This window comes from Callorhinchus milii, unplaced genomic scaffold (genome assembly GCF_018977255.1).
Source record: "Callorhinchus milii isolate IMCB2004 unplaced genomic scaffold, IMCB_Cmil_1.0 Scaffold24, whole genome shotgun sequence".
In the NCBI taxonomy this organism is placed as follows: domain Eukaryota; kingdom Metazoa; phylum Chordata; class Chondrichthyes; order Chimaeriformes; family Callorhinchidae; genus Callorhinchus; species Callorhinchus milii.
In genome coordinates this window covers 7,927,209-7,952,753 of record NW_024704765.1, presented here as the reverse complement: position 1 = coordinate 7,952,753, position 25,545 = coordinate 7,927,209, and the positions used below count along the sequence as shown (strand labels likewise).

The following is a 25,545-nucleotide window of genomic DNA, read 5'->3' as shown; positions in this document are numbered from 1 at the left end:
TTCAGTCTGAAATCTTTTGAAGAACTGGCTTCAACATGGTGCTGACCAAACCAATTGGAGCTAGGCTGACAAGTAGAGTTTTAAGTAGAGACTTATAACTGAGGTACCATCTGCCTGTTTGAGTGGATATTAAAGATTATGCCTAACACTGAAAAGAGAAGGGAGTTCCACCCGGTGTCCTGGCCAACAGCCTTGTTTGTGGGACACTACTTCAAGCAGGTTGGCTGCCGGGTTTGCCTTGAAGCACACAGTCACTACACATTCTGAAGTCCATGAAGCACTTAAAGGCATTTTGACGTTAGAGAAGATGTGTGACGTTGCAAGGATAATGATACAATTATAATTATAAAATTAAGACCGGATTTAAGAATTTTTCAAAATTCCGCACCACTACAAAACACAACAGTGATCAGCAGAGACGTGGGGCGCTGCATTATATGAGTGGCAAAAAAAAATGCCTATTATCTGAATTATGCCCTTGAGAAATTATTATTCATTGGAGCTACCTTTGACGGTCAACTGACAGAGGCACAAAAGATGCTACTAACTCAATAGACTAGATTATTGCAATTAGTGGCAATCAAGCTATTATACCTCTCCCTATCACACACTTCAGCCTGGGGCACTGTGTATGAAGGAGACCAGTTATTATCCGTTGTCCACAAGTGAGGCTACAGGCATTTGATTAAAGTGGTCTTGTTTTCATGGAAAATGTACAGTGCATATGCATTTATTGTAAACGAGTCAATAGTTTACATCATATACGGTTAAAAAAATTAAAGGGAGAGGGTAGGAGATTTTTTTTTCTAACACTGAAGATTTTACGGAGATAGTATCCTCAGTCGAAATCAGTGCTCGAAGCAGAAAGTGACAGGTTGCAACAAAGGAATTGATCAAATTTGTGTGACCTGGGTGAGATGTTAAGCAAGGTCCTGTTGCTAAAGAGCTCGCAGCGTAGCACTATTAGGAAAGAGAAAGGAATTTTTCCCAGTGTTGTTATTTGCCGACACAGTCACGCCATTTGACAGCGAGTGCTTGCAAAGCGCTTTGGGACATAGATGCTGCCAGCCTTGTATCAAACGCAAGGAGTATTATCGTCAATAAAAGTAAAAGTATATTCACGTCATGTGAAGCACAAGGAGAGGCCACTCTAGGGAAAGATAAAGTAGGCAGCTGCCGAAGACCGCAGATTGCACTCTCAGTCAAAGCAGCTGTGGTTGGTTGGTGGGGAGGTCGGAGGAGGGGGAAGGGGACGAAATGGGCCCGGTTTGACTCGAGATTGAACCAGGTCACTTCACTCAGACTTTAGGAAGTGCCTAGATTAAAGGCGGGGGAATAAAGGAGGCGTGAAAGTGGCAGCGAAGGAGTTGGGACAGGCAAGGCGTCACTAACATCAAGACCTGTGAGTATGCAGCCATAGATGGCGGAAGCTTTTTAGTTGGGGGAAGGAGGGTTGGGAGTGGGGGGGGGGGGTGGGGGCGTAAACATAGTTCCGGGAGGTGGAGAGGGGGTAAGAGGGGAGTCAGCAGATTGACTTAGAGTAGCAGATCATCTTGAGCGGCCCCTGAGGACAACGTTAAAATAATTATAAGAGATTTGGGGTTTCATGTTCCTCGCAAACAACAAAAGAACCTACAGCCTCCTTCGAGAACCAGGTTGGCATCGGCCGAAACTATTAAAGATTCAGCAACGTCTGAGACTTTGGTCCTCGCCGCAGCACCTTTGCGGGGCAGAGCTGCAAGCTGGGAAGCTGTACCTGATTTGTAAGCGGGCCACGTAATAGCAGGGAGAACCTGTCAGATTAGTAAGTAGTCAAACTGTTAGGACAGATCATGGCTACTGGGCAGAGCAGTCACTGTCTGGCATTTCAAATGCTCAGCTCCAGCATAGTAGGAAAACATGCAGCGAAACCTCTATATATCCCTTTGGTAGGCTAATACCAAGAGCCTAGGATCTGAGGCCTGTTCTCTTCAACAATCGCAGCTGAACTCAACTAATGTCCTGTGACATTATATTATTGTTGAATAAAGGGGTTTTCGTGCTATTCTCTAGTCATTTCAATCCCCACTAACGTTACACCCATTCTTATATCCATCATATTATGTCAATTACCTTTAAACATGTGGAATCCATAGAAGCAAAGCTAAGCTAGCAATTATTGGATCTTTACATCGTTTTAAACTGTTCCATTTTAACGCTGACCTCAAAATGTCAAAAGAATTGCACCACAGTTGTCAGACAAGTGCCAGGCATAATCTGCTACTCTCCTCAATGAGCTATCAAGATTTCATTCTCCTCTGTCTCCCGCAATTTGTAGACTTGGTTTGCTTCTATTGATTAAGCACTTTTAAACTTAATTGACATAAATATCAGTGGGTTAGGGATCTGGGTAAGCGAGAGGACCTGGAAAGGGCAAAAGCTCAAGTTTCCTTATTCCACATGCCTCTGGTTACCCAGCAGTACGTAGGACCCAGTCATTAGTAGTTTGGCAGATCGCTTTCCGGGGGTAATAATCCCTTAAAAAAAGACATTATTTAGTCATTCAATCCACGACTGTTTGTGAGACGCTGCTGTGCATTATTGACTTCTGCGATTCGCCCACAAAATATACAGTGAATTCATTTTACGGTATATTCTCTGAAGCGCTTTGAGATGTCTTGATGACGTGATAAGGAGCTATATCAAATGCAAAGATCATTCTTATTCTTCGTGAAGGATGGACTGAGTAGACATACCTGGCTGCTCCCCACTCAATGAACATTGGCTTGCTTCAGGTTCCCTCCACCGGTTCTGCCCCCACCATCACTGGCTGAGATCTTCTCAAAGAAATCCCGCAAACTCTCCAATACATTTATTTATATAGCCCCTTTCACATCAGGATAGGAAGTCTCAAATCGCTTCTAGACCACAATGTGTCAAATTTAGTACTCAATGAGGGGAAATACTGGAGAAAGAAGTTCAGCTCTAGATTACAACTGAAGTCTCTTATTTTCAAACAAGTCACAGGAAAAGAAGCAGCTATAAGTAAAGGACTTCCTAATTGTTAGATATTATTTGCCCAGGAAATCCCTTCAGTTTGTTTGACGTCATTCCACCCACCAAAAGCTTGTTATTTATGCAGGCCTGGGGACATCCTGCAATTTACACACGAAGTAAATGGCAGAAATCTTTATTCAAAAGGAGGAAATTCGACACCAGCGTATCGTTTGGGAGATTCAGTGAAAACATCTTTTTGAATCGGTGACCTTTGTTTCCAAGGCATTGTCAGCGCAGTTCATTTTGCACCGTTTCGTGTCTCGGTGCAGTTAGAGAAATTCAGCATGTCTCTCTCGCTCTCTCTCTCTCTCCCCCTCTCCCTCTCCAGGCTTGCTGTAAATTGCTTACGCTGGAAGCATTGAAGGGGACTGAATCGGAAATGTTTGCTACTCCCACATTCCGTGTGCTTTCTGATGAATCATGCTCGTTGAAAACATTTTTTGTTGTTTCAAGGGGGAAAAAAAACCTTGTCTCTTTTCGCACAAAGAAAGATGCTTCATTTTTGCAGGACCCGATCACACCACAACCTCTCAAGGTTCTTCATAAGTAGCTAACCGTCGAGTGTAGTGACGGCTTTTTGTGGGCAAACCTGGCAGCTATTTGCACCAGCAAGCTTTCCCCTCTCCCTCCTTACCCCCCCACCACCCCCAACGCGCACACACACAACAATTACATTTGTACAGCACCTTTCACGTCGGGAGGATGTCCCAACATGCTGGATAGTCAGGGATGTATCATAAGGCCACACGTATATTAAGAATGAACAATTCAGACAATTACACCATCTTCTCTTTTCCAATAGCTTCTCAGAATCTCTATCATCCACTTGAAGAACAGCCAGACAGGACCTTAGTTTAACATCCAATCTCAAGGGTGTCACTTGCTTCTATGGAGTCCAACTAAGTTCATTTACAATCTAACTAATTGTAGAGCAAATTCCTCTTAAAACCAACACTAATGGATTGCCCATTTATTATTCCTTCTGGTGTCTTGAGGAAATCAATACTCTCTTATTTGAGGTGAAGTTAATCAAGATCCACTAAGTTGCTGCAAACCAATGCTGAGAGTAAATAAACCTTTGCATTTGAGATTCACTCCCGATCCAGTAAGAATTTGGTTACAACATAAAACTGTCGAGTAACATATAGACTTCCTTCCCCCTGAGGCCATTCTCAATGGTGAAGTCAGAGATAATAATAATCCTTGCATTTGATATAGCGCATAATCTCAAGTCTTTGAGACATGTAAAGCACTTCACAGAATATATGTAAAATGGATTGACTATATATTTTGTGGGCGAAACGTGGCAACCAATTGCACTAGAAAGTGTCCCACAAACAGTCGTGGATTGAGTGACCCAATTGTTTTTTTAAGAGATTATTACCACCAGAAAAGCGATCTGCCAATCGAAGCCAGGTTCCTACTTACTGCTAGGTAAATGGAGTGGAGGCTTGTGGTGTAAGGAAACTTGCCTCAGTTTTCATCCTGCCCAGAATAGAACCTGGGTCCTCTTGCTTGTGAGGTGATTGCTCTAACCAGTACTCCAAGGGTTACCAGGAAGGGTGGCTGAGGCCAAGACTCATTTAAAAAGCAGCTTGACTCAGAGATGGGAAGATGGGAAGATAGGGTGAGTGTTCTCGATGAGTGAGAAGGGCTTTCTTCATCCAAGCAGACCTTGTGATCACACCAGCAGCACAAAACATTGAGCTGAACAGCTGGAACCTCAAAGAAACATTAAAAGGGACTTTTGTTTTTTTAAAAAAAAAGTAATTCACAGAACTTTGTTTTTTGGCGGAGCAAAATTGCATTTTAACAAAGGTACTGCCAGGAAAATATGATTAACGAAGTGTTCTGATGTGAAGCCAAGGGTAACCAAAGAGAATTTTTTTTCATTAACGCTAACAGCGTCGATAGTGGGGAGCTCAAACTAGCAATCAATACACTCTTTATAAGCATCACGAAGTTAGAATCCTAAAATCTTACAGCACAGAAGGAGGCAATTCGGCCCATCGTGCCTGTTGCCAGCTCTTTGAAAGAATTATCCAACTAGTCCAATTCCCCCTCTCTTACCCCATAGCCCTGCAATTTATTTCTTTTTCTAATACATATCCAATTCCCTTTTGAAAGCTACTAGCGAATCTGCTTCCACTGCACTTCTGTTAGCCTGTAACACTAGAGCATGCAAGTGAACAGGAAGCAAAGGAACAGGAGGAGGCTATTCAGTCCCTCAGGCCTGCTCCTCCAGTTTGTTAGATGATGATGAGAGGAGAATTAGGAGGGTTGGAGACTCGCGTGGAGTACAAACACTGGCATGGACTAGTTGGGCCAAATGGTCTGTTTGATTGCAGTATAACTCTATGTAGTCCAATGCAATCTCTGCCAGATGACTGTGTTCCTAGTTTCAGTCCCAGATCAATCCACCCCCTCTCCTGTCCACAGCTTCATCCTCCTCAGAAGAGACGATGGCACCGACTTCAAAGGGTGCTGACGTGAGCTGAGATACAGATGAGTCATCCATGTAGATTTGAAAGTATAATATGTGAATGCATTACTTCGGGCCTCAGTAATATCTGTGGAGAGACTTTAAAAGACTCCTCCACAGGATGTTTTCTTTTGCTCATGAAACCCCATGGAAGAGACAAAAATATGCAATTGGGAATAGACTTATGAATGGAACATGATTTTTTGAGGGGATCCCTCAACATCTGCCTGTTCAGGTGGATGTTAAAGATCCCATAACGCTTTTGGAAAGAGCAATGGTGTTGCCCAGCCCCCAATCAAACTGGTACACACATCCCACACCTCCACTGATGGCACTCTGCATCATCTTCCATCATTGACACCCTCTCTGGCATTTCCCAAGAGGGCTAAATCCTTAATCCCTACTCTGCTCTGATGACTCTGCCTCATCTCTTTTAAACATTCTGCCCACCCTTCACCTAATAGACAGACGCTGGAGCCTGAGAAATCTTCTGTGACTCTATAGCTTGATTTTGGAATGCATCCAGGGTGGATCTCACTCAGGACTGAAGACATAGACACGGCTTACATATCACTCTCCAGGGACAGATCAGAACACAGTGGAGACAGGACAAGAGAAGACAGGAGCAAAGTGCAGTTCGTTGAAAGGGGTTTTCATTAACCTGAAGAGTCCACGGAAACTGGCTTGTTTTCCGGCAAAGCTTCCCCCTCCTCCCCCATCCAGTAATAATAATAAGCCTTGCATTTGACATAGCGCCTTATCATGTCTTCAAGACAACGCCAACAACAACTTGGATTTATATAGCGCCCTCCACGTCGGAAGGCGTCTCAGAGCGCTTCACAGTAACGGATCCCGGGGCCGAGCCAGGGGAGGGGGGGGAGCCAGGGGGAGGGGGAGGAGCCAAGGGAGAGGGGGGAGCAAGGGGGAGGGGGGGAAGGTGACCAAAGGCGCAGTCGAAAAGAAAGGTCTTCAGCAGAGACCTGAAAATAGGAAGGGAGGGAGCGAGATGAAGGGAGTGAGGAAGGGAGTTCCAGAGCCTCAGAGCGTAGTGGCTGAAGGCACGGCCGCCGAGGGTGGAGCGGAGGACTCAAGGGACGAGGAGGCCAGACCCGGAGTAACGAAGGCAACAGGGAGAGAGGAGATCAGAGGGGTAGGGGGGTGCAGAGGAGTGCAGGGACTTGAATAGAAGAGTGAGGATCTTGAAATTGATCCTCTCTGGGATAGGCAGCCAGTGCAGTCTGGCAAAGACTGGGGTAATCGGGGAGCGGAGTTTCGTGCAGGTGTCAATGCGTCTCAAAGCGCTTCACAGAGTATACTGTAAGTCAATTGACTGTATATTTTGTGGGCGAAACGCGGCAGCCAATTGTGCATGGCAGTGTCCCACAAACAGTCGTGGATTGAGTGACCAATTTTTTTTTTTGGAAGGAATTATTACCCCCAGAAAAGCAATCCGCCAATCAACTAACAACCGGTTTCCTACTTACTGTTAGTAAACAGACGTGTGAAGTAAGGAAACTTGCCCAACGTTTTGCCCAGTACTGTTTCAACTTCCCCAAAAATAGGTTAAATTAGCTTTGTTCTACTATACGAATTGAATCATGATCTGCTCTAAATTGATTTAAAAAGAAATCGCATAATTAAAAGTAGGTTTTCCCCTTACCTTATGAATTGCTTCTCACAAAATTCAGTGAGGGTTAATTACCGCAGAATTACTCCCTAGCTACGTATGAAGATTTTTGATGGATGACTGTGAGCAATGGACTTACTGTGGTTCCATTGGCGAGTAGGTGTAGCCTGGATTCCAGTGGTGCAATACTCAAGGGAAGGAAAAGCAATTTAGAGGCATAGTGAGGCTTAAATTGACGTACCGCAGAGCTGATAGCGATTCTTAAATGTTTTAATTAAGACCAGTTCAGGTTTTAGCACAGAGGCGAGATTGCAAGACCACGCTGAGAGATGTGGGCCTGCCCAGTTGTGTTCCCCAGAATCCCAGGCTGGGACAGCCAGCAATGGTCTTCAAGGCTGGAGGTATGCAAGGACCTGGGTTTGCAACTGGTGTCATGCACCCTCTCACCCTTATCCCTCGCGACTTATGGTATTCAGCTCAGACATCCTTCGAGGCAGCTTGTCGTATGTAGGCCTGGTGTGACCAAATGTCTAGGAGATAAAAGCTTCCTTTGTTCTCCCCTGCCCTAACCTACCTTAGGAGACTAAAAGGACCTATTGCAGAGCCAGAGAAAAGAGCACAAGTGCTCGGATTAGAGTTTTGATACCCACCTTCTCCGCCTCACCCGACCGTGATTAAGACCACAGTTGCCTCTCAGGTACAATCCAAGACCCCTCTGGTCTGACCTCATTGCTTAGCAAGCACAGCAATGCCAGTCCCAAAATCTGCCACAGTTACAGAAAGAAACCAAGTAAATAATATAATAATAATCTTTACATTTGATCTAGCACCTTATCGAAGTGTGTCACAAGATTTACTGTAAAGTGTAGTGACTGTGTATTTTGTAGGCGAACGCAGCAGCCAATGCAAGTGCAGAAATATCCCACAAACACACCCAAAATGCATGATCAATTTTTTTTTTAACTGGGCGATTCTCAATTGAAGGAACTACCTATTATTTTCGAAAAAGCGAATTTCTTAACGTTCACCTGAACAGGCAGAGGGGCCCTCAGTTTCATGCCTCGTCCGAAGGACAGCAATTCCGATAATCCAGCACTCCCCCCGACACTGCACTGGAACATCAGTCAAGACTGTGAGCCACCAAGTCCCGATGTAGGGCTTTTGTGACAATGGTGCAAAACGATGGAGCCCTTTTTTCTTTGGGTTGGGAGTCGAATTCGAAGGATAGGATGTTGGATGAACAGTAGTGAGTGAATAATCATGGCTAACCTGCAGGGAAAGGCTAGGGAGCATCCAATGCAGGTGGCGGCTTAACCTCGGAAGCCATCTGTCGAAGGGCAGGTGGCTGTTTATAACAGATCTGTGTCTAACGCAAGAACCCGGGTGTTTGAGCCAGCTGGAAATAGTACTATAATCCAGGAAATTATATTATTGTAATACTGTGATCCTTATATTTAATACGGCGCAGTCTCACATTGAAACATCTCAAACCCCTTTCCAGGTTCTGCTTAATTACCTTCGAGTAACTGTTTAGTGTAGTGACTATTATGGTAGTTGAATGTAGCAGCTAATTTGCGCACAGCAAGGTCCCCAAACAGCTGTGAACTGTGTTCAATTATATCTGGGGATTTGTTGGCCAAGTCACTGGAAAAAAATCACTTCTATTTTATGATAGCGTGCATCCACCTGAACAGGTAGTTGGGACTTCAGTTTATTGTTTCCTGTGCATGTTAAAGCAAAGGCATTGGGTGGGGGGTGGTGGAATATTGGTACAGTATTTAACTAGCATGAAGCAAGATAACCTCCATCCCTCCCTCCTTGCAGAAGGTGGAACAGGCAACAACACACACAGTCACTACACTTTACAGCCAAATCCTAGGAAGCCTTTGAGACATCATCCGGATGTGAAAGGTGCTGTATCAAATGTAACCATTCTTATTTATACATAGTCTAGATTCCCAGCAGAATGCAGTTTAATGTCGAGTTAGTCATAGTCCTTTCAAAAAAACAGCTGGGTAAACACTTGCCAAGGAGTGCGGAGTGAAGATGACAGGGTTAAGCACAGACAATGATCTAAAACATCATGGAACAAGATGCTTTCTGTTTTGTTGGCACAGAGTTATTTGCATGTATGGAAAGCAGAGAGCCTGACTTGAATACGTGCAGAGATATGTTATTGTGGGGTTTTGCTCAATTACCTTGGGGAGTCCTGGAGAAATAAGCACATCCTTCCCTTAGGAGAATAAATAAGGAGTATTGAATGCAGGAAAGGACGGACTGAGGGACTGATGAGCAGTTAAATCAGTCATTCACTACATGGCTGTTTGTGGGAGTGCTATGCGCAAATGCACAGTCACTGCACATGACATGAAATCCTGTGAAGTGCTTTGAGATGTTATCACGTTGTGAAAGGCGCTGTGTAAATGAAAGAATTATTATGACGTTATTATTATTATTATTATCTTCAGTATTGAGGTGAATGCTAACCTGTTGTTACTTTGATTTAGTTGTGGAGCAGAGTTCCATGGGTTGATTGAGATCCTACAAGAAAACCTTAATATGGAATTGTGGTAAGAAACAGTGTAAACTGGACCCTAATGTGACATATATTCACCTAGTTATACAATCAAATTTGCTTGTCACATAACAGTGTACAATGTCATTACTAAGATTACTGATGTTAATTAAACATCGTTTCTTTCTTTCTTAGATGACTACGGCTTATAAAAGGTTTTAGAAAATGACGCTTTCCCCCCGACCCCCGATTGCACCGACATGACTGTGCGAACGCAATTTGCAAGCAAGTCAGTTTCTGCAGCTGTTTTAATAATAATAATCCTTGCATTTCATGTAGCTCTTTGTTTTGTGGCAAACCGCGTTTCGCCCACAAAATATACAGTCACTCCACTTTACAGTGTATCCTGTGAAGCGCTTTGAGACGTCTCGAAGACGCGATAAGGCGCTGTGTCAAATGCAAGGATTATTATTATTATTGTAATGGGAGAACTGCAGTGGTGGCTGTGGTCTTAATCACGGTCTGAAAGTGGAGGGTAAGGGAGGGAGGGAGGGAGGGAGAGAGGGAAGGAGGAACAGAGGAACGCTGACAGAAGGAGACAGGGAGGGAAAGAGGGAGGGAGTCATGCGCTTACAGCCTCAGCGGATGCCTGTCATGTCCCCCGATGTGATAATTAACCCCGGTGATAATCATCACCACATCACACCTCGCCTGGAATTTTTCTCAAACGATTCGCAATCTGTTTCCAGCAACCAGTTAGTTACTCAGAGGATATGGCAGAGCCGCACTTGGCCAGCAGCAAGGTTCCTTCTCCTCGGGAGTAACTTATAGAGTATTAGGATTCTGCTTCCTCGAGGCAGCAAAATACATTGGGGAACGCATCACATCATGTGAGTCATTTGCGGGTTTGCTAATTAGCTGGAAAGTTATATTAAAAAAAAGGAAATTACCCCATTAGGAAAAAAACAGTAGTCTTGTGAGCGAAGTAATGGAGATGTATGACAACCCGATACGTTTTCTCAGGCAGGAATTTAAAGGCACGACAATGATTTAAAGGAGCCATCGATTTTGCCAGACACGGCTTTTGCGATTCAGATTATTTGATTTTTTTTTTTCCGATTGAGTTAATGTCCTATTAATACGTGCCGGGCCACTCCCTCCACTACCCTGCCCACGCCCCCTCCACGGGCTCACTGTCTGTTTTCATGAACACGAGACACCCCCCCCCCCACCCCATTGCGGCACGGCTCTGCGTTGCCGTGGAGACTGAGGGTTCTTGCTCTGCAGGGTGGAAGTTCCTCCCCACAAAGCACTGCGAGCCCATAGGCTTGTTCGAGAGATTCATTATGTGGCTCAGTTTTTTGAATTAAGGTTCCCTGCAATGAGTTAACGAAGTAAATGCAGTGAAATCAGTCCAACGAGGTAGAAACAAATCAGGCTGCCTTCATTTTTATGGAACATCTCATTTGGATTCCAGTTAGTCGCAAGCGAACACTTGAACTCTCTAACTATTCAAACATCCACAGAGAAACCACATCATTTCAATCATCTCCTACACAACAGAATAAATTATTCAATAACTCAAACGCCCTCCTCATTCCCCTCACTATTCCCGCACTCCGAATGGTGTATTATTTACATCTTAATCAATATCGCCTTTGAGAGAGATGTCTCCTTTTTCTCTAATCCCCGGCCCTCTTCTGTTATCTTTTATTCATATCACACCAATCTGTGGTCTAATAACAACATTTTCCACTGTTCCTCTTGGCTCTGTGGTTATAACCGACTTGAACATTTCAGCCAAGGTTTGTTTAAACCTTTCTTGTTTGAACACACTCCACTTATCTCCTCTCCTCCTGGGAAAATTGACATTTAGCTGGCTCACGGCTCAACGGGTGTTGGGCTCTTCGGTATCTTGTCCAAAGGGTTATTCTTCAGATGTCAGACTCAACAAGCTATTGGGCTGTATGGATGTGAGTGGTGTGTGTGTGTGTATGTGTTGGGGGTTGGGATGGAGGGAGACTAGGGATCATAGCCCAGATCAATTCTTCCTCAACCAATGAGCCCACCTACATTTCACAGCAGCGAGACCTTGGAACGACTGAGGTTTGCTTGAAAGGATAACAAGCTATTAGCCTTGAAATTCCACCCAGGCTTAGCCGAGAACACCATTTTGGACTTAAAGCTCAAGGTCAGTGCAGAACTGCTGAAAATTCTTAAATTCCATCTTAATTGTAGAAGCTGGCTAAGTTTTTTACTCTGACAAACCAGGCTTTAGAATTGGGGTTGAACTGCAGAACTTTCCACAATTCTGCATTAAATTTTGAGACAAAGTGGTTGCTAGACTGAGACCAGCTTTTAGGACAGACAACAGGAAGTTTTTCTTTTCCTAAAGAGTCGTTAACAAGTGGAACAGGGTTACCAGGAAGGTGGTTGAAGCCAAGGCACTTGGACTCATTTAAAAAAACAGCTTGAGGCTGTGACGGGAGGGTAGGTTTTTTGAAATTGATTGAAATCAAATGAGATGACAAGATCTTGTGATTTTCGGGTCTGTGTTTTTTATGAGCAAACCTCCATTCAAAGCAAATTGGCTGCCGATGCAGAGCTGAGAACTGTAGATATCGCTGCAAATATCCAATAAATACCAAATGACATTGCAACAACCAAGCTTTCTCTTAAGCCACAGAGGCATTTATTCACTGAGCGATAGATCCTCAATAATTTAATAACTGCAGAAACAAATAAGTTCAACACTGTGCATAGTTTTCTTTCGGTTCAATAGCTCTTTTTGCACGACGGCTTAAATAAGGGATACTTTGGCTCCACAATGAAAAACATACTATTTAAGATGCACAATTTAAGACACATACAATTTTCAAGTAATACAGTTTTGAATTTAATTTGGTCATGGAACCTGCAGAGTAGTTCCCTTGGGCCATCGATGGCAGCGTATGTGGTTATGTACAAGTCTATATATATGTCAGTGTGTGTCTATGTGTGTGTGTGTGTTTATGAGAGAGTGTTTTATTGGTGCTGTGCTTGAGCCAGTCTCTTGGCTTTGGTCTGCTGGTATCTGCTTTCTCCCTCCTCAAATCGCTTCTTCTCATCCTCCGTTTCAATCTGTAGCGAACAGAGTAGAAGAAATTACTTTGGTGAGTGTTTAGGTCAGTCAGTCAGAGGCTTGCGAGGGCTCTAAGTTACGGTTCATTCTGCAGCATAAATTGAGAACTAGAGGAGTACAATGGCCGCAACTTGCGGGCTGAGAAATCAGAGGTGTTCAGAGGTGGGGGAGGAAGGCAGCCCTTTGAGGATAGAGTGAGCAACCTTCAGAGACCACCTGAGGCCCCACTGGAGCAGAGCTGACCAAAAAACAAAAATCGGATTGATGAGCTTCCGAGATTGTGAAACAATTACTTTGGGCTTCAGGACAGTTTTGGTAGGAGCGTGGCCGATATCTGCTATGGGTGTACCCCCCCCCACCACCACCACACCCCGAGTGGCCTGTTTCCGTGCTGCGCATTCTTTATAAACTTTGAATACCAGTGTAAAGAATGCCCAACTGACTGGGTAACTCACTCGAACGCTTGCACCAGTTACAACGGAAAGAAAAGGACTGAAAACCGGCTTCGAAATTAAGAATAAAAATACACACAACTGGAGATTTCTGAGATACGTGGATTTCCGTGCCTCTACCTTCCAGCACTATCGACTGAACCAACTTTGGGATGTTGTAAGTCACAAAAGGGCAAGTAATTTGGTGACCTTAGGGATAAGTGTCAAGCGTTGAACACTTTGAAGTTAATGAGATGTTCAAAGGCAGCCACAGTCCCCATGAGTCAGTAGATGTCACGAGCAGAGCTCCCAATAGGCCGTCGTCAGAGCAAAGCAAAGAGGGCCTGGGCCCACGTACCCATCTGCTTTGTGATATGGCAGCTGCTGATTGATAATGACGTCAAGGTATTTTTTTCCCTGTGTTGTTGGAGAACGTACGGAGGGAACAACTCACTCTCGGTCCAAACTGTAAACCTGATTCCTTTTTTTTCCCCCCCTTTTAATTAATAAATATCTTCTTGGCTCTTGGCGTCTTTCAGCATGCTTGGCTAGGCTTGAACAATGCAGGGACAGAAATTTGCCCTGGAATAAAAGCAATCTCAATTAGCAATCTCAACATGCGATGCTCCTTGTTTTGATGCAGAAAAGGAGATGAGTTGGAGTTTTCAGATAAGGAACATTTCTGATATGTTGGAATCTTTTATTGTGCAATGCGTCATAGAATCTGTCTGTATGCTGACCGGTCTCTCTACTACTGCCAGGCTGATCACTCCAAAACTCTTAAAAACCCTGACCTGTTATACACTGCAGCTCCACGACAAAACAAGGTTTGGAAAGAATAGCCTTGTCGGTGGAACATGCCAGATCCTAAATGGGGTAAAAATGTGATCTGTGATTGGAGGGGTAGAGGGAGGGAGTTTCAGTGTTAAAGGGGTGTAATAGCTGAAGGCTCGGCCACTCGTGATGGCATGGAGGGGATGGGGGAACGTGCTGCACCAGGCCCGAGCTGGACGTTCGGAGGGGGCAAACACAAGAGTGGTTTAGGAGAAGATCCCAAGAAATAGGGAGGTATTTGGGAGTGAAGGGAATTAAAGGTCAACCTTGAAGTTGATCGGTTGGGAGACAGGAAATCAGTGGAGCCTGGTGCGGGAAGGGGAGGGGGTGGGGGCTGGGATGTGTGTGTGGGGTTTGAGGGTGAAGATTCACACCAATTGTTGGTTGGAACTAAAATAATGTCACTTTAACCCCAGTCGCTTAATTGACCAGTCTGCCTCTCTGTTTGTTGTCAGGGCGTGTTAATCCGACATGTGGTTTGTGGACTGTGTTCGGAAAAGCAATGAAGTGCTGCTTTTGAGCCATTCCCAAACGACAATTAATGGGAGGACGGTGAGCAAAATAACTCGTTCAATACTGACACTTAGTGGATGATTTATATCCCATCCTCCGCAACTTGCACCTTGTTGTCTGACACAGTTTCAACTTCATTTTACAGACAAAGCAGGTCCCCATCTGCTCCATCAAATGATGCAGCACGACACAACTAGCCAGTTCTTCATACTCAACATGAGCCTCCACTACTCCTAATCCCCTCTGCTAAGCTCTTCTGTTCCCCTCTCCCTTGTACACACATTTCAAACCAAGCTCACACTCGCAGTTCTTCCCAGTGCCTCTGCGCTCAAACGTCTGAGTAGGACCTCAATCAGATCCTGAAAGGTCGCAGGTGGTCTTGAATTGACCCGACTGACGCCAATAGCTCCTGTTGTGTATTGGTTAGAGAGCTTGCCTCACAAGCGAGAGGACCCGGGTTCGATTCCTGGGCAGAGCGAAACCTTACGCACGTTTCCTTACTCCATTTCCTTACTCCATACGGCTGTATACCTAGCAGTAAGTAGGTTGTTAATTAGATCACTTTTTAATTAACCCTTGTAAATCCCCTGAAGGGGGGGAAATAAACCCTTCAAAAAAAAATTTTAAATAAGAATTTAATCACTCAATCCACGACTGTTTGTGGGACACTGCTGTGCGTAATTGTCTGCTGCATTTTTCCCACGAAATACACAAGTAATTTCACTTTACAGTATGTTCTGTGAAGCTCTTTGAGACGTCTCAACGACGTGATAGTGCGATATATCAAATGCAAGGATTAATATTATTATATTTGCCTTTGGCCACAATCTGCCCTCGGGGGATTTGGAACTGAGCTGACTCAGAGCAGAGAAAGTGTCGCATTCTCATACGAGTGCGATTGTAAAATAGTCACGGAAGCTCCAGCACTCTTTAATCCACTCAGCATACCTTACTACAATGAATCACAGTGTGAGCACTGAGCAGCTTTCCAGGGGTATTACTCAGCTGTGTGCTCGGTCTGACTGTCTGAAGCACTCTAGAGGATCAGTGTGTGCCAAGAGCCTCCTATCCACAACAATCACAAACAAGCTCTTAGCTATCCAACCTAAGAGGTAAATAAGGCCAGTAATGGTGGTGGAGAGCCCTGCTGAGCACAAGATTGTGCTAGTCGGAAACCGCTGTGCGATAAATCCAAAGAAAATATGTGTCATTGGTTATTACAATCTGTGACGTGAAATCTAGGGGCCCTGTAAAATCATCTCCCCTATGCTATCTACCGCTGCTCTATTCTCCTGTCAGTGCACTAAGCCCTTCCAACTCAAGTCCATGCTTGTTCCTCACTCCTTTTCATTCCGTTATCAGGATCAAGCCTTCAGTCGCTGTGCCTCTACTCTTAGGATCTCTCCCCATATATCCCTACACCTCGCTCCTTCTACCTTTGCCTTCAAAACTCTCTGAAAATCCTCCCTCTGGGGGTCAACCCCTAAAATCTCTTTCCTTCCCTCCTCATCATCTTTGTGAAGCACGACCAGAAGTCCTCCTACTGAGCGAATGGTTCTATACAAGTGCAAGTTGTTATAAAACCAGATAACGTACTTTCCATTACTGCTAACTGGCTTGGTAATAGAAAAACGCACAGTAGAGGAATAATGGTCTGCTTATTTCCTCGCTCCTTGTAAGGTCAATAAAGTAGGCGCAAGATTCCTTCCTATTATTCCTCACACCCATTTGCAATTTCATGTTTCCAGTATTCTCTTTTCATCTGAAATTATCTTTTTTAACATATTGCTCAATCTCATCTGCTTTTTCACATCCATCTGCTTTCCACAATGATTTACAGTTCTACCTCATGTACGATTGGTTAAAAATAGAATTACTGTAAAGTGTAATGACTGTGTATTGGGTAGGAAAATGCAGGAGCACATTTGCGCACAACAGTATCCACTAAACAGCTCTGCGGTGAGTCGCTTGTGGGTTTCAAGTCCCACGTCACTGTCTAGGCTGTGGGAGCACTACATTGTTGAAGGTGCTGTCATTTGGATGAGACATTAAACCAAGGTGCTGTCTGTGGCTGTTCAGGTGGACATTAAAAGATCCCATCACAGTATTCCAGAAGGGAAGGAAGTTTCTCCCAGATAAAATCGGTCATTCAATTCATGGCTGTTTGTGGGAAATTGCCGTTTGTAGAAATTGGCTGCCGTATTCAGTTCCCACTGTGGTTATCCCAGTCAGTCCTTCGTTTTTTTCCTTGTAACCCATTCATAGAGCAAACAATCTTCCTGAATGATCCAATGCCAAGATTGCAGCTGCCTTTTCCATTACCCTTTCGAGTCCTGTCGGGTTTGCTCCATTCCACTCGGGTGAAGCAAGAAGCTAATTAATCCAGATTTTAAACACTGGAGGTGCTGCGGACAAATACACCTCATTAACACGGAGCATGTTACCAGAAATTAATTACACCCAACATTCTTTAACAAACAGCTGCAGATGGGAGGAACGTGACTGCACAGCTCTGCAGACATGTCCATATGCCAGTCAATCTCCGTCGATGGGAACGCAGCGGGGGATGGGGAGGAATGAGGAGGCTGAATTGACTGAGCATAACCATTTGGTTAAACAGATCAATTCAAGACATGTACGTCACAAGAGAAGCTTGGATGAAGAACTCCCTTTGACCAATCTGATTTCATCCTTCTAGTACCTCTATCCTCTCATTCTCCCATCACAGCATCGAGCTGATTCTTAAATGAGTCCCATCGTCCTGGCCTCAACCACTCTTTCTGGTAATTTCTCCCAACGCCTAATTCTCCTCTGTGTAAAGAAAAACTTCCTGGTGTCTGTCTTAAAATTGCCCTTCGCATCTCTGAACCCGTGCTCCCCTGACCTGCTGCCTCGGTTTATCCGAAAATATTGTTATTACATACGCCTCAATAAGGTCCTCCCCGAGATGTCTCCCTACAAGTGTGAAGAGCCACAGCTTGTCTCTTCTTACCATCCTGAATGCTGTTAGTCAGGGCAACGGACAGAGCTCTCTGTAGTGGCACGAGTTGCATTGACTCAGTGAAACAAAAAAGGGCAATTTCACGGTTTCACCAATTAATCACATTAGCACAAACTCGATCAAGCCATTGACGCTTGTCCTCAACTTGTTTCTTCATTTCTGAAAACGGAAAGTGCGTGAAAGTGTACGGGATGCCACGTGGGCGGCAGGTTGCGATGCTAAGAAGCTGGAACAGGGAGCCTGGCAGGGGAGCACATCAGTCTCTGTGAGAGAGGTGCTGGGAACACTGAGAAACCCTCGCTTTGTACTGCCTTCTCTTTCTTAACTCCTTGCGTCACACTTAACTACAAAGGCCAGACTATAAAGGAGCGTTGGCTACAAAGGAGTTCTGGGGCGTTCAGGGCTGACTGATCGAGGCTGGCGCCAATGGATTGTCCTGGAACAAACAATCACACAGCTTGATCTCTTCTGATCGTGGTCTGTGTTTGAGATGAAGAGGACACGTAAGCCAGGACTACGTCTAGTTGCACAACAAGGTTGCACACAAGAAGTATTGATTGTTTCAAATACGGATTAGATAGTTTTCTTTTAAGAAATAACATTATGAGATACAGTACATAGGAAGTTCGGAACATATGTGCTTGCGACCGCCATGAAGGTGGAAGGTGAACTAAATGGACCTTGGACTTCTTTCATCCAGCAGTTCTTATGCTCTTATGTAAGGTCATGTTGATATAGATGACAAATGGCGTGCATTTATCAGCCCTTAATGGTTACCCTGAAATGAACTGAGTCAGACGGGCGACAGACACTCTCTGAATACTAAACTGGAACACTTGCTTTTTCTTTGCCTCAGTTGTTTATCATTTTCCATCCTCGTCCCCGATGCCCACAGCGCACAGCCGTTTCTGGGGACCACTTTCAGGGATTCCCCTCCAGGAATGTAAATTGGAAAATCTTTCAATCGCCACGGATTTTAATACGCTCCCCGGGTAAGATGGCCTGCGGTGGGCCTAGTGGGGAGTTTAAGGGAGAACTTCCTTCTGCAGAGGGTGCTGAGAACGCGGAACTCACTGGCGGAAGTAGAAAGCATCAACGTACTTAAGAGGTAGCATGAGGGAATAGAGGGTATAGGAGAGGGAATTACGAGATAGAGGCTTTGGGGTGTATAAATATTGACAAGTATTGGTTGGGTCAAAAAAAAACCTTTCCATTCTGCAATGTTCTACACAGAATTTCACCTTCACTGGAGCCCTGAAATTTCACCTAATCTTAAGCCATTGAGACCATTTTTTTGTCTTGATTGGCTTCCGCGTTTCACCCAAAACGCACAATCAGTTCACTCTACAGTATATTCTGTGACGTCTCAATGACGTGATAAGGAGCTCTATCAAATGCACGGATTATTATTATTATTAATAAATTATTTTTTCCAACACAGGGCGGAATTATGAGCGATATAGGAATTTTCCACCTTTTTTAAGACAGAAAGGTCTTCCAGGTTAAGACGAGGTGGAATGTAGATTTTGAAAACAGTTTTGCTAAAAGATTTCTTGACATTTGAAAAGTGGTTTCAATTGCAAAGTGCACATACAAGCCTTCTCATTACACATCGGGGTCAAAAGCGCTCAAACAGAAACTTGGATGAAAACCCATCTATTTCTGAAGCCGAATGATAAATGCGTAGTAAAGACGCAAGGTAGAACACCTTTTTCAAAATATTTAAGGGATCCCGATAAAGCAGTGTTAAAGCAGCAGTCTGTCTTATAATTCACTTTTTAATGAGGTGCACAAAATGATATATTGTCGCCTTTTCCTTCCTTCATTCCTGAGGTGGATAGTGGCTTTGTGTATTTTATTATTCATCCATCAATGTCACCTGGGACTTTGCCATTAAACTGGCTTCCCACAGCTAAACTTCGCTGCTTCTGAAATCCTCAGCAGAGCCAAGGAAATGCCATTCTTTTGCTCTGTTGCTGTCGTTAATCACAGCAGCTCCCCCCCCCCCACCCACCTCTACCAGGTGGTACGAACAAAAAAAAACCTCCGAGTTTCATTTCTCGCCTTAATGCGTCGTCGAAAAGTCTCGAAAGTGCTTCACGGGGATTTACTGCCGGATGTAGTGACTGCGTGGTTCGTAGGCAAAAGCAGCAGCCAATTCGTGCGCAGCAAAGTTACACAAACAGCGTTGAAGCGAATGACTGATTTAATCTGGCAAATTGTTGTTGAGTTTTTGAACAATACCATGGGATCATTAATGTCCACCTGAGCAGCCAACGGGACCTCGGTTTAACATCTCATCCCAAGAACAGCACCTCTGACAGTGAAACGCTCCCCCAGGATTGCACTGCAGGGGTCAGCTTAGACCGCGATGTCAAAGTCCCGACTGACAGGTTCATTCACTTCACGGCTATGTGGCATCTTGCCAAGGACGAAAAGGCTGCAGAGTTTTCTCAAAAACAGTCACTACACTTGACAAATAAACCCTGGAAAATGCCCTTGCAAAGTGCCTACGTGCTGGTTAGGTGCCGATGGAAAAAGCTCACTCTGGTTTCTGTGTATCTGAAAGTACTTAGCTGGCTTTTTTGCAGTTGAAACTGCATCTGAAGTTTAAAAATAAATTGCAGATTACAAACGCTTTCACGGGGATTGAGATGCTAGATGACAAATAGAGATGCGTAGTTAAATGTTTCCATCTGTAGCATTTCATCCACAAAATATACAGTCAATTCACTTTACGGTATACTCTGTGAAGCGCTTTGACATGTCTCGAAGACGTGATAACGTGCTGCATCAAATGCAAGGATTACATTATTATTATAGCATATCACTGGGCTGCAAGGACAGGGGAGAGAGTAGGCAAGAAAGAAGGATTTCCCATTAGGAGTTGTTGAAGCTAATAGCCTGATTCCAACCACACAAGAGGCTCGGATGAAGAAAGCCTTTCATCCCAATTGATTTCCACCGGGCCGACCTCATAATCTAATCGTCTTTGCATTTGATATAGCACTTTATCGTGACATCGAGACGTCTCAAAACACTTCGCAAGGTTTCAGTGCCTGTGTATCGTGCAGACAAACACAGCAGCCAATTTGTGCACATTGAGGTCCCACAAATTGCTGTGAAGTGAGCGACTGATTTTATTTTCAGTCAGGTCATTGAGAGAAAATCCCTTCGCTCCCTTCTGACTCAGAGGCAAGAGTGCAGCCAACTGAGGCTCATTTTCCATTACAGGGTCGTGCTGCTTTTAAGACAATTCCCAAATTCCCGGCCTCAATGGCCCTTCCTGGGACCACCAGTTAATGAAGCAAAATGCCTTCACGAGTTATTTTGTTTCGAGGAACTTGGGGATTTACCCTTCTTCATTGCGACCGTTTATTCCCCAGGTATAAAATAAACACACACTCAAAGCAATGGTGACAAAATGGAGGGAGCTGATTAAAAAAAAAGCAGTAATATACTTAAAAATACAACCGTAGACAGATATCAAGAGATTGGAACTGGCTGTAGGGCTGTAGATAGTATTTCTCCCCCTTTCCTTATTGACTGTGTTAGGAGCGAGACAGGGAGACAGAGAGAGGGAGAGAGGACCAGGAAAGAGATCCCAAATGTTCACAGCCAGAGGTAACAAGGGAAGGCACAGCCTCTGGATGAGACCCATCTTTCCTGGGTCCCAAATTGAAACAAATTTATTTTAGGAGAGGGATAAATTTAGGCTGAATCTTAAATCCTTTGGATTAACCTCAGGTGCCAGAGCTGGTAGGACTTTCTACCCTTTGTCACGGCTCGTGACATTCCTGACCACTGGTTAATTATTTGCCTGCGTATCGTGCAGCCAAACTCCGGCACAGCAGTGACATCGATTGCTCTCGTTCAGGTTCCTGACAGCAAAGCTGACTCCAGCTACAGATGGTGCTTGTTCACAGTGTCCAATTACCAATTCTTATGGGGCCAACCTGCAAGTTGTTGCTTGTGCGCTGAGCAAGGAAACAGCTTGATCAGGCTCACACGTAAATTCAGCTCATTTAACAAGCTACGAAGACGCGGATCTACCGTTCAACCCCGTGGGTTCTGTGCCGGTGGTCGCTTCCCCACTGCACCCATCCACCCTGGCCCCATTTCGCCAAACAAAATATACGGTCAATTTACTTTACAGTATGTCCTGTGAAGCGCTTTGAGACGTCTAGAAGATGCGGTAAGGTGTTATATCACATGCAAGGATTATTATTATTATTATTACTCCAACTCTTTCCCTACAGTGTCTGAGCTCTCTCCCCCTTGAGAAGAGTTTCTTTCAGGAGTTCAGTGTGAAAAAATACACACATACACACAGAATCATATAGTTGTTAACTCGATAGAGACAACAAATTGGGCAAATATTAGAAAGTGGAAAATGACAGTGTAATTCTCCATGTTAAGACATTAATGGCCAGTCACAGAGTTTTGACTCTCCCCTGGCACTTTAAGTGCAAATGATTCATATCAAGCTCCTGTATTTGCCTTTATCCTGTTCAGCTGAGTGCAGTATCATGCATTTTTAATGAAGAACTGAGCTCCAGCACCAATCCCAAAATAGCAGCAAAGATGTTATTTATATTGCGTTATTATTTGGACAGGAAAATAGCCCACGTTGATCCATGATGGATCACTCATCTTTCGCAGGAGCAGAAAATCAATCAACTGATCGCTTCTGGATTTGCGTTGCATAGCAACTGTCATTTCATTTTTAACCACTTGAAGACAGTTTTTTTTCTCAGCACATAAATAACTTTTTTTTGTACTTTACGCTCAAAGATGCTCGCGCTTTCTCTCTTCTCGATCCCTCCTCCTCTCAAGGCGCTTTGACTCCTTTTACAATAAAATTTGCATCGATACACCGGTTCCCTTTCGAACATAATAATAATAATAATCCTTGCATTTGATATAGCGCTTTTCATGTCAGGAGGACATCCCAAAGCGCTTCACAGAACACACTGTAAAGTGAATTGACTGTATATTTGTGGGCGAACGCGGCAGCCAATTGCGCACAGCAATGTCCCACAAACAGTCGTAGATTGAAAATGACCAATTTATTATTGTTTTTGGTTTTGGGGATTATTATTATTATCATCTCCCCAAGTGGCCATTATACACGCGACACCATGCTTAAGAGTATTAATAATAATCCTTGGTTTTGATATAGTGTTGTGTCGCTCTTTATCAAGACATCTCAAAGCACTTCACAAGATTGGTGTGATATGTATACCAATTGGGTCTTGGATTTTGGACAAATTCAACACAAAATCTAGCTCAAAAAGATGTCACCAATGATCTCGCTTCACATGGCCTGGCGCACTACTGTACACTACACTACTGTAAGGTGTAGTGACTGTGTATTGATAGAAAATAGGCTTCTGTGAATCATAAGAGAGAGTCCAGACAAAAAAGGATGGTTAGAGATGGGGTTGGGTCCTTGCAGAACACCAGTATTCACTTCAATAGATGTACAATATTCCATTTAGCCATCCCAAAAGTCCTATAAGGAACGAACCGTTCAACTTCTCTGGAGCTGAACGCAATGAGTAACTACTCACAGTAACAATAAAGGACGTGCCTCCTAATCGTGTATAAAAATACTTTGTCAAACTTCTGATGGCATCCATCAATAAGAGGAACAACGAATCTCTCACATGCCGCAGGGGCTGGTGGGTGGGAAGCACTGCAATGGCTTTTACCTGCCTACCAATCGTGTTCAGTTCTTTCTCTGAGCATATGTCTCTGTCGAAAGAGACGGCAATTCTCAGCAGACACTCGACATGCAGTGAAGCAAAGTGCTTAACAATGCAAGCTTCAGACTGCCATCAAACACAAAGGCTTTCGGCAGGTTTAGAATCCACTCAGGAAATCAGATCAACCGATACAAACTTCAGCTTGTTCACTCGTTTACTTTTGCTCTTCCCTCTCTGTTCCAGCACGTCAGGTACCTCAAATATCAGACAGTTCATTGTTAATATGCCTTTGTCCCAGAGGTTCGGCCAAATTGGAGTCACGCTTTCTTAACGGATAATAATAATAATAATCCTTGCATTTGATATAGCGGCTTATTCCATCTTTGCAACGTCTCGAAGAGCTTCACAGAATATACTGTAAAGTGAACTGACTGTATATTTTGTTGGCGAAACACAGCTGGCAATTGCCCACAGCAGCGTCCCCACAAAGAGTCGTGGATTGAGTGATTTGTGGAGTCCTGTAGCTCAGTGGTTGAGCACTCGCTTTGCAAGCTAGAGACCTGAGTTCAATTCCAGGCAGGGCGAAACCTTGGGCAAGTTTCCTTACTCCACACAGAGCCTAATAATAATCCCTCCAAAACCAAAAACAATACTAAATTGGTCATTTTCAATCCACGACTGTTTGTGGGACATTGCTGTGCGCAATTGGCTGCCGCGTTCGCCCACAAATATAGTCAATTCACTTTACAGTGTGTTCTGTGAAGCGCTTTGGGACGTCCTCCCGACGTGAAAAGCGCTATATCAAATGCAAGGATTATTATTATTATTATTATCACTTTTTTTTTTTGAAGGCATTATTACCCCCGGAAAAGTGACACGCCGATCACCTAACAAATGGGGAGATTTTATTCAGAAAACTTTTCTTCGCTCCAGTGGGGGAACGAGTACCTGGCACAGACACAATGGGTCGAATGTCCTTTTCTTAATCTACAAGATCATTAAGATCTTTGAAGCTAAATGTAAAGATATAAGTCACCGTCCTGACCTCTGTTTGCTCTGGAGAGTAATTTGAAACTCCTTATTTTCACAAACTTTTACGCGGACAGAGTTTGGAATGACTTTCCTGGCAAAGAAGAGAATTGGCTGTTGACTGCTACACCCCATTCACAATGTTCTACCAGCAAAAAAAAGATTAATTTCAATCCCTGGTTCTCTATCGGTGAAAACCGCATCGAGATGAGGCTGCATTGATTTTACACTGAAGGCGGCAGATTACAGACCAAAGGCAGTGCTCAGCAAAAGGCATACCCTTGTATTTATGCTGAGAGTCTTCAATTTACTCCAGCCTGGAGGAACTGAGGTGAAATGCAACTGCAAATTCAGTCTCGCAATTACCTGGATTGCAAAACGTACATGGCTTTTGCACATGGCTATTCTTTCCTTTTCTGTTCGGGTGGACGTGAAAGATCTTGTGATAGGAGAGAGGAGAGTTTCTCCAGGTGTCCTGGCTGACAACCCCCCCGATTGGTATGCAATGCATCGGTGCTATATTAAGAGGATGCTAATTATTATTCAACTACGACTGTTTGCGGGACACTGCTATAATTTACAGTGATATCCTGTGAAGCGCTTCGAGACGTCTCAACGATGTGATAAGGCTCTGCCTCAAACGCAAGGATTATTATTATTTTTCATTCAAGGTAAAAATTCAGCGCTGGCTCGGATCCCAATTGATAAGATGGCACGGGGCCCGAAAACAATTGGTTATTTTCAATCTGTCTGAAACGGTGCACCATTTCAGCAAGCTCTTTGGCGGTGACTGGGATGTGCCTGCAGCAAGCAGACCCCGCACAAATCCTGCGCACTGCTTGACAGGAGCATCGGGGATGCTTCGGGAGGCTCTTAACATCAAACTGTTACCCCGCCCAGCGCGATAAATAATTCACTCTTTTTAAAAATTAAAAATAAAAATCCATTCTATATGCTCGGGCTTTGGTCGAGACGTTTTCCATAAACTGGGACCAGGAATTCGCTGAACCGTTAAAACGCTAAAGACTCCGCCACCGTCAAGCGCTCCGAGACACTACCCTGTATGAAGGGCGTTACGTGAATTCTAGTTGTTGTTGTTGTTGTTAGCCCCTTCTCCCTCGGGAAGGCATCCAATTCACCCCTTTTCCCCCCTTAAAAGAAAATAATTCAAATGACTTTTCTGCCCGACCCCTCGCAAAACAGTTGCCGCATTTTCTTTTAGAGCCCTCATTTTCTTTCGGATTCAAT

At 44.1% G+C, this 25,545-nt stretch overlaps 1 protein-coding gene across 1 annotated transcript in view; it reads right to left on the bottom strand.

Moving 5' to 3' along the window:
- Positions 1-12,329: 12,329 nt before the first annotated feature.
- The window catches only part of acot7 (acyl-CoA thioesterase 7), a 60,822-nt gene continuing 47,606 nt past the window's right edge, over positions 12,330-25,545 (bottom strand). The window contains 1 exon segment of the mRNA XM_042343745.1: positions 12,330-12,780. Within this exon segment, the coding sequence (XP_042199679.1) occupies positions 12,685-12,780 (96 nt within the window). The 3' untranslated portion in view covers positions 12,330-12,684.